The sequence below is a fragment of the Raphanus sativus genome, chromosome 3, assembly GCF_000801105.2.
Source record: "Raphanus sativus cultivar WK10039 chromosome 3, ASM80110v3, whole genome shotgun sequence".
NCBI lineage: Eukaryota > Viridiplantae > Streptophyta > Magnoliopsida > Brassicales > Brassicaceae > Raphanus > Raphanus sativus.
Window position 1 is genome coordinate 9,265,670 of NC_079513.1, and position 8,837 is coordinate 9,274,506.

Sequence of the window (8,837 nt, forward strand, 5' to 3'; positions counted from 1 at the left end):
CTCTCCTTCGTATTATCTTTCCCAATTATTAGTTACAAAATTTTTTTGATCCTTAGCATATAGTTGTTCAAGTACACAATACCCGTTTTAAGGCAAGTGTCTGCTAGGCTGCTAGATGGAGAGAGAGAGAGAGAGAGAGAGAGAGAGAGAAGAGAGAGAGAGAGAGAGAGAGAGAGAGAGAGAGAGAGAGAGAGAGAGAGAGAGAGAGAGAGAGAGAGAGAGAGAGAGAGAGAGAGAGAGAGGAGAGAGAGAGAGAGAGAGAGAGAGAGAGAGAGAGAGAGAGAGAGAGAGAGAGAGAGAGAGAGAGAGAGAGAGAGAGAGAGAGAGAGAGAGAGAGAGAGAGAGAGAGAGAGAGAGAGAGAGAGAGAGAGACTTTTCTCCTATATAATTGATTCATCTTCTATCTATTTCCTCTACACAAACTTGTGCAGTCTGGTTCCTTCTATCGATCATGTCTAATTCCGCGACGGCCGCTGAGCAACTTTGCTATATTCCTTGTAACTTCTGCAACATAGTTCTTGCGGTATGATTGCTTAGCCATAATGGATCTGCATGTTTTCTGCAAAATCTTTTAGCTAAAGATATAGCCAGGCATATTAGATCTACCTTTATTTTCTTTTTGTACTATATAATAGCTTCTGATAAAAGAATACTGCGGCTCTTTTCATCAGTTCCACTATCTTACTAACGTTCACAATTTTCATCAATTAAAACCTGTCTAACTTATTTTTGTCACTAATAAATATTTGGCTTTGTTTATGGTGCCAGAGAGAAGTCACCATCTCGTACAATACTTTTTCACCCATCATATATCTTCTCTCTATTCTGCTTTTCTCAAAGAAATTTATAATTTAAGTTGTGAAATATTGTAAGGTCATGCATTTGTGTATGCCTATTGACCATGCATAATAAAAAGAGAAGAAATCTACCTTATGGCACTAGTTTTGTTTGATAGAAAAAATTTGATTGCGTTAAATTTCAGTCAATATTTTTGTCTTTTTCCTTGCAAACTATATAAATCATAGGAATGTCTAATCTATATTAACAGGAAAAACAAGTATATTTTTGACTGTTCTGATGAATAATGGTCATATAAGCTTTTTGTTGATCTATATGACTATATTTTATGGATCTGGGCAGTAAACTTTTTTTAAGTAAAGAAAATCAATTAATTAAATATTATCAGGTTTTTTGTTTTCGCTAAAATGTGAAGGTAAGTGTCCCAGGCAGCAGTCTGTTCGACATCGTGACCGTCCGATGCGGCCACTGCACCAATCTGTGGTCTGTAAACATGGCAGCTGCTCTTCAGTCGCTTTCACGCCCTAATTTCCAGGTCTTTCTCCCTCCTTCTCTTCACAGTTCCCAAAATTATAGGGATTTGTAATTTAAAATGCTATCTGAAATTTAGGGCTCTTTTGTTTGTTTTGGAAATGATATAGACAGAGATCTGAGCTTCTTGTTACATGTTTCTGCCTCCAGCCATCGTCTACATCTGCATAAATTTATTACATAATTAAATTTTTTCAATTTATATAATTTTTTTTCCAGCCTTTTCTTTTTCTCAAACTTATATCCGCAGCCTTTTCCATAATTATTTTTCATAGAGCCCTAGCTTATGTTTTGATCTGAGTACTGATGTGAGCTGCATCCTTTTTGATTTGATTGACATGAATGTTAGGGTTTCATTAGTTTTCTTTCTTTTGTTTTTCTTTTTCTCTTAAATATATTATTGGATTCCTTTTTTAAAGGTTTTGTCTTTTACTTCTCTTTAACAATTAATAAAACGTCCTCTAGTTGGTCCACTTTGATTTCTCTCTTCATTTCCTAAATTAGACAATACATATATGATTGCTATTTGATCCTTAAGATTCATCATTTTAGTCTGAAAATTCTAAATTATCTATAACAAATGCGGCATTAATATATTTGTTAATCGAAGATTGTATATGAAATATGGAATAGGCAACACCCTATGCAACGCCAGAGTATGGATCTTCCTCAAGAGGCCACACCAAAATTTCTTCCAGAATTTCAGCTCGTACTATTTCTGAGCAAAGAGTTGTAAACCGTCGTAAGTGACAATTTCTTTTTATGTATAATATTAACTAAGTAAACATACAGAATAATTTATGTGTATTTCTTATATTGTCGTTCAGCTCCCGAAAAGAGGCAGCGAGTACCTTCAGCCTACAATCAATTTATAAAGTAACAAATACATTTACATTTACATATTCATATAATTACGTTTATTTTTGTTAAAATTGAATTCATTGATTTGTGCGTAAACTGAAAATTCTAGAGAGGAAATTCAGAGGATCAAGGCTAATAATCCAGACATAAGCCACAGGGAAGCATTCAGCACCGCCGCCAAGAATGTAAGTTTTCATATTGTAAAAAGGCTCACATTTATTTTTAAAATTTGTTTCTTTTATCGGTAAAATATATATCATATATAATCTATTAAAAGAGAAGCACACTGGAAGTTCACTTTATTTTAAAAGTCCATATAGATCATAGAAAGAATGGCCATTTACAATTTCCAGTTATTTCTCTACATTTTAACTATTGTTAGATAAAAGTTTAAAAATTCATTTTGTAAAAAGGCTCACATTTATTTAAAAAAATGTGTTTCTTTTATAGGTAAAATATATATTATATATAATCTATTAAAAGGAAAACACATTTGAGGTTCAATTTATTTTAAAAGTCCATATAGATCATAGAAAGAATGACCATTGACAATTTACAGTTATTTCTCTACATTTTAACTATTGTTAGATAAAAGTTTAAAAATTCATCAAAATGGTTTGCCAATCACATCCCTACAATAGCCTTTTTGTATGTACATGTAGTGGCATATATTATCCTAATAATAATAATTTTTTTTGTTCAAATACTAATAATATTTTATTTTATGTTATTATAGGGATATAAAGATGCACTTTATCCCTTTAATAACATTCTTGAATATATATATATAGGTGTTCTAAGTACATATCTCTGACATTTTTATGACAATTTAATAAGTAATTATATTATTAAATTTTGTTGCACATATGTTAGTGGGCACACTTTCCTCATATTCACTTTGGTCTAATGCTGGAGAGCAACAAGCAAGCTAAGCTAGCTTAATAATGTAAGTGTATTGTATATCTATCATTTTAGAGATTCACCGTAGTTATAAATATATTTAGTGTTAACTTCAATATTTTACTTTTATTTCTCTGAATTAGTATAGGTGTGTATGATAATCAGTGCTGGAGCTTTGAAGTACAATGGGACAGAGTGCTGAGAAGAAAATTATATATCAAATGTTATTTATATAATTGTGAAGTATATTACTCACTAGGTATATTTATATGATCTCGGGGAACCGTCTGATCATATATTTATATAAGTGACGATATCTATCTTTAAAACCATATATAGATAAATTTTATTAATAAGCTGATTATGATTTATTTTGTATGGCATTTGTGTGGTTCGTGTTACAAGATGTATGAGTTCCTTTTCGGTTTTATCCTATACATTGAATCCAAAAGTCCACAATATGTACTACATACTTTTACGATAATCCTCTATGTATCATATATGTTTTGTCAACAATCCCTCCATACATCTTTACCAGTATTTTTTTTACATGTACAGAAAGTAAGTATTTTGCGTTGATAATGGTATCCATACTCAAAGATCGTATTACTGTTGATTGAAGAAAATACTTTCTAGAAATGGCAAGGAAGCTTGTATCGAATCCTTAAGTAGTTAGCGTTTGAGCTACTGATTGCATAGCAGATATTGTATGACACAAGATATCACAGAGATTGTTGATGGTGTATTGAATTGTTGCAAAAATATTCGACTAAATACTGCAACATGGAAATCAAGAGAAATATCCAGGATACCTTTATGAATTGCTGAGTAGGAGGTTGATTGAAAGGAAATCCACTGTGCAGAGATTTCTTATAAATATCTGAGAATATTCAAAGCTTGGCGTTTTGTAATTTGTATATACGTACATATTTACTGTCAAATTAGGGTTTTCGGATATAAAGACAACAAGAAAAGAAGTTGACTATTTCGCTTTGGCAAATGCACATATCTATGGTCCGAAGCATGTGTTTTGGTATTGTCTGAATATGAGGTTCAGTATATTAACAGATCCAATCGAATAAACCAAAGAAACCGATTAGTTAGAATATATTAGTATCTTTATATATAAATTTTATAGTAAAATAAATTATATATACATAAATTATTTTATTAATTTGATATTTGAAATTTGAACATAACTTTTAATAATATTTTATTTTTATTGTAAGTTAAAAAGGTTATTTTGTTTTTCACTTTTTCATCCAATTAAATAAAACACAATCTTTGTTTTCATGGTAAATTTTGTGCTAAATATAGTTATATAATAATATTATGATATTACTATTTTTTTCTTAATTCTATTTTGATAGTTAAATAAAACATAAAATATTATATTTAAAAGTAAGACTATATACATCAAACCAAATTAAATTTAAGTTTTAAAAATCTTATAAAATATATTTTTTAATTAAGATAAATATATTTATGGGTTTTTTGTATAAAACCGAATAAATAAAAAAACCGGTAAAATAAATTAAACCAAAGAAGATTAGATATGGCTCCAATATAGTAAATAATTTTTTTAAACCAAAAAATTGTAAGAATCGAACCGGAACCGGACTGAATTCTGGATTAAATCGGCCTGACAATTTGATAAGCCACTTCACTGATTTAAGTTCTATCTTTAATCGCCAACTTCTTCTTAAATATTTTTTAACTAGACTTTGATCCGCGTGACTGCAGATGTATTTATTTTTTTGTTTCTAGTTTTTGTTTGTACTGAATGATGAATTTGCTAAAGTTAGTCGTATTACATTGAGTTGTTTTTTTGTGGCTGTTAAAAATTATTGGTGTCATACACTACAAGAAAACGCGTGTATAACGACGACATGTTACGAGGAAATTATTTCCTCGTAAATTTACATGGTGTTTACGACTATGTTACGAGTAAAAAAATATTCGTCGTAAATTCGTTGTAAAGTTACAACGAAAACGTTTCGTCGTAAACCCAATGTAATTTTACAAGGCTTTTACGTGGAAAGCCCAATTCGTCGTAAACTCATTGTAAATATACAAGTCATTTACGACGAATCATGTAACCGTTACTTTTGGTGAAAACGTGCATATAGTGTGGTTTAAAGTAACTAACTTCGTTGTAAAATCATTGTAAATTTACGAGTGATTTACGTGGAAAGCCCAATTCGTCGTAAACTCATTGTAAATATACAAGCCATTTACGAGGAATCATATAACCGTTACTTTTGGTGAAAACGTGCATATAGTGGAGTTCAAAATAAGCTAACTTCGTTGTAAATTCGTTGTAAATAATATGTAAAAACGATGTAAAAGCAAAGTAAAACTTTTCGTTGTAAAATCCATGTTATACCTTCACCTACCACTTACGAAAATCGTCTATATATATGATCATTTCTCAATTCAAATAACACACAAACGAAATCAAAGAAAAAAAACCAGAAAAAAGAAAAACAAATGGCTGATGGCTTCAATATTTACGAGTTACGAAGTTGGATGTATTCGCATAAAGATGATTCCGGTAGAGTGACGGATGCATTTCTAAGCGGGCTAGAGACATTCATGCACCAGGCGGGCTGTACACCGATCACGCAGGAAAGCGGTAAGATGTTCTGCCCTTGTCGGAAATGCAAGAATTCAAAATTTGCTCGTAGTGAAACTGTATGGAAGCACTTACTAAACAGAGGATTTACACCACAATATTATATTTGGTATCAACATGGGGAGGGTTATGGTGGAAATGAAGCTAGTAGTAGTAATAATTTTGAAACTGCTGGTAATAGTGAAGAACCGAATCATTTGCATAATGAATCTAGTTATCATCAGGAGGAGCAGATGGTAGATCATGATAGGGTTCAAGACATGATTACTGATGCATTTTAGAAACAACTACTACAATAGCTCATGAAACTGGAAATGTAGAAAGAACCTAATTTGGATGCAAAAAGGTTTTATGAAAATGTTAGATGCTGCAAATCAACCAATCTACTACACTGTTGTAGAGAAGGTCTCTCTAAATTGTCTCTAGCAGCTAGGATGATGAACATTAAAACGGATCATAATTTACCTGAGAATTGCATGGATGCTTGGGCGGAGTTGTTCAAAGAGTATTTGCCAGAAACAACGTGTCAGCTGAATCTTATTATGAGATTCAGAAATTGGTTTATAGTCTTGGGTTGCCTTCGGAGATGATAGATGTTTGCATCGACAACTGCATGATCTACTGGAAGGATGATGAGAAGTTAGAAGAGTGTCGATTCTGCAAGAAACCACGATTCAAGCCGCAAGGACGTGGAGGAATAGGGTACCGTACCAAAAGGATGTGGTACCTACCCATTAAAGACAGGTTAAAAAGATTATACCAATCGGAGAGGACTGCTGCATGGATGAGGTGGCATGCTGAACATGTCCAGAAGGATGGCGAGGTCGCTCACCCATCAGATGCAAGGGCGTGGAAACATTTCACAAGGTATACCCAGATTTCGCTGAAAATATTCGGAATGTCTATCTTGGGTTATGCACCGATGGATTTAGTCCATTTGGTATGTCTGGGAGACAGTATTCTTTGTGGCCAGTTATTCTTACGCCGTAACAACCTGCCGCCGGATATGTGCATGGAACAAAGAATTTCTATTCTTGACCATATTAATCCCTGGGCCGAAGCATCCAAAACGGTCGTTGGATGTATTTCTTCAACCACTGATACAGGAGCTAAAGGAGTTGTGGTCAGAAGGGGTAAGAACTTATGATTGTTCCACGAAAACCAATTTTACGATGCGAGCAGTTCTGCTGTGGACGATAAGTGACTTTCCTGCTTATGGAATGTTGTCTGGCTGGACAACTCATGGAAGGTTATTGTCCATATTGTCATGGATCTACGGATGCTTTTCAACTGAAAGAATGGTAGAAGAGTTGTTGGTTTGATTGTCATCGTCGATTCTCTTCCTGTTGCCCATCCTTACAGAAGAATAAGACATTGTTTTAGGAAAAACAAAGTTGTCAGAGACAGTCCTCCTCCATATCTCACAGGCCAGCAGATCGAGGAGGACATTGATTATTACGGAGCTCGAAAACTGTGAAGCAAGGAGGAGCATTCTGGTAATATGCCTGATGTAATGGGGTTCTATTATGGGGTTTCTCACAATTGGCATAAGAAAAGTATATTTTGGGAGCTACCTTACTGGAAGATCTTCTTTACGCCACACCGACCCATTGAGAATGCATATAGAGAACAGAACTTTTTTGACAACATCATGAATACAATACTGAACGTCCCAGGAAAGACAAAAAGATAACAAAAAGTCAAGGATGGACTTACCCGATATTTGCTCAAGAAGTGAGTTACATATCAAGAGCAATGGAAATGTTCCTGTTCCCATCTTTCGATTGTCATCAGAAGCGAAGTCAACTTTGTTTGACTGGGTTGCATCAGAAGTGAAGTTTCCTGATGGTTACGTTTCAAATCTGTCAAGTGTGTTGAACGAGGTCAAAAGTTCTCAGGATGAAGAGTCATGATTGTCATGTGTTTATGCAACGACTACTTCCATTCGCTTTTTGCTGAGCTCCTTCCAACAAATGTACATGAAGCACTTGCAGGTAAATATAATTAATAATATACATAATATATATATATATATATATACTATGAAATGTTACTAATTTGAGTTATATTTGCAATATGCAGCGATCGGAGCTTTCTTCAGAGACCTTAGCACACGTACGTTCAAGGAAGAAGTCATCGAACAACTTATGAACAACATCCGATCATAGTGTGCAACCTAGAGAATATTTCCTCCATCATTTTTTGACGTCATGGAACATCTAGTTGTCCACCTCCCGTACGAGCATTTAACTTCGCGGACCTGTTCACAATGGATGGATGTATCCATATGAGCGCTCTATGAAAACATTTGAAGGGGAAAGCAAGAAATCTTGCAAAAGGTGGAAGGTTCGATTGTGGCTGGAAGTTTGACAGCAGAAACATCTAACTTCCATCATACTACTTTTGCTTCAACGGTTCGTACGAGGAAAAGAGTTCCTAGAAGATATGATGATGGTGGAGTACCACAATCTTATGCAGTAGACGGTGTTCCTGACATTTTCTGCCAAATTGGACGGTTGGTGGTAAACTGAGAGAAGTATGGTGGTTCAGTGATGAGGATAAGCATAGTGCCCACACTTATATTCTGCTCAACTGCGAGGATGCTGTGATGCGTTCTTTTGAAAGGTAAATAATATTCGTGTGTGTATTATATGATATGATGTTAATTAATTATATGAAATATGATGCATTTGTTTAATTTGCAGCTTGTTTGTATCTCAAGTTGAAGAAGCAATACCAGGAGTGGATGCAAGGAAAGATAAGCACTTTGTCAAGTGGTTAAAAGGACAGGTAATATTAACATATTAAAGTAATCTTTGGTACTATTATTATTAAGGTAAATTCTAACAGTGATGTATTAATTTGTAGGTTGATTATGACGATCCATATTATCCTGTATGGTTTTCATGATTTGATCAAGGTCCAGTAGCAAAGGTCACCACATCATCTATGTACTTCACACGAGGTTTCACTTTTCATACATATGAGTATGGGAGACGTCGGGCACAAGAAGGCAACTACGGGATATGTGTGAAAGGTGAAACAGACTTTTACGGGATCTTGCAAGAGATTATTGAAGTGGAATTTCCAGGGTTGTTGAAGCTAAATGTGT

At 33.9% G+C, this 8,837-nt stretch overlaps 2 protein-coding genes across 4 annotated transcripts in view; both read left to right on the forward strand.

The window, feature by feature from the left end:
• The first annotated feature begins 347 nt into the window (after nucleotides 1–347).
• Nucleotides 348–3,632, forward strand: LOC108837577 (axial regulator YABBY 5). Of its 3 annotated transcripts, none has more exons than XM_018610616.2 (7): nucleotides 348–523; nucleotides 1,214–1,333; nucleotides 1,963–2,071; nucleotides 2,157–2,205; nucleotides 2,300–2,375; nucleotides 3,064–3,136; nucleotides 3,256–3,632. In XM_018610616.2, exons 1-6 carry the CDS (start codon nucleotides 452–454, stop codon nucleotides 3,130–3,132), a joined length of 495 nt encoding a protein of 164 aa, XP_018466118.1. In that variant the 5' UTR covers nucleotides 348–451; the 3' UTR covers nucleotides 3,133–3,136; nucleotides 3,256–3,632. The 3 variants fall into 3 exon arrangements, with proteins under 3 accessions (XP_018466118.1, XP_018466117.1, XP_018466116.1); XM_018610615.2 differs by having other exon boundaries at nucleotides 349–523; nucleotides 3,234–3,632; XM_018610614.2 differs by having other exon boundaries at nucleotides 349–523; nucleotides 3,239–3,632.
• Nucleotides 3,633–7,431: 3,799 nt separating this feature from the next.
• The window catches only part of LOC130509953 (uncharacterized), a 2,308-nt gene continuing 902 nt past the window's right edge, over nucleotides 7,432–8,837 (forward strand). Inside the window, exons 1-3 of the mRNA XM_057006283.1 lie at nucleotides 7,432–7,631; nucleotides 8,040–8,240; nucleotides 8,431–8,515. Coding sequence (XP_056862263.1) covers nucleotides 7,432–7,631; nucleotides 8,040–8,240; nucleotides 8,431–8,515 — 486 coding nt within the window. The remainder of the gene's footprint in view (nucleotides 7,632–8,039; nucleotides 8,241–8,430; nucleotides 8,516–8,837) is intronic.

Coding starts and splice junctions, on each gene's coding strand:
- LOC108837577 (XM_018610616.2), top strand. CDS start 452: ATGTCTAATTCCGCGACGGCCGCTGAGCAACTTTGCTATATTCCTTGT. Junction 1,334..1,962: donor TTTCACGCCCTAATTTCCAG/GTCTTTCTCCCT, acceptor AATATGGAATAG/GCAACACCCTATGCAACGCC. Junction 2,072..2,156: donor GCAAAGAGTTGTAAACCGTC/GTAAGTGACAAT, acceptor ATTGTCGTTCAG/CTCCCGAAAAGAGGCAGCGA.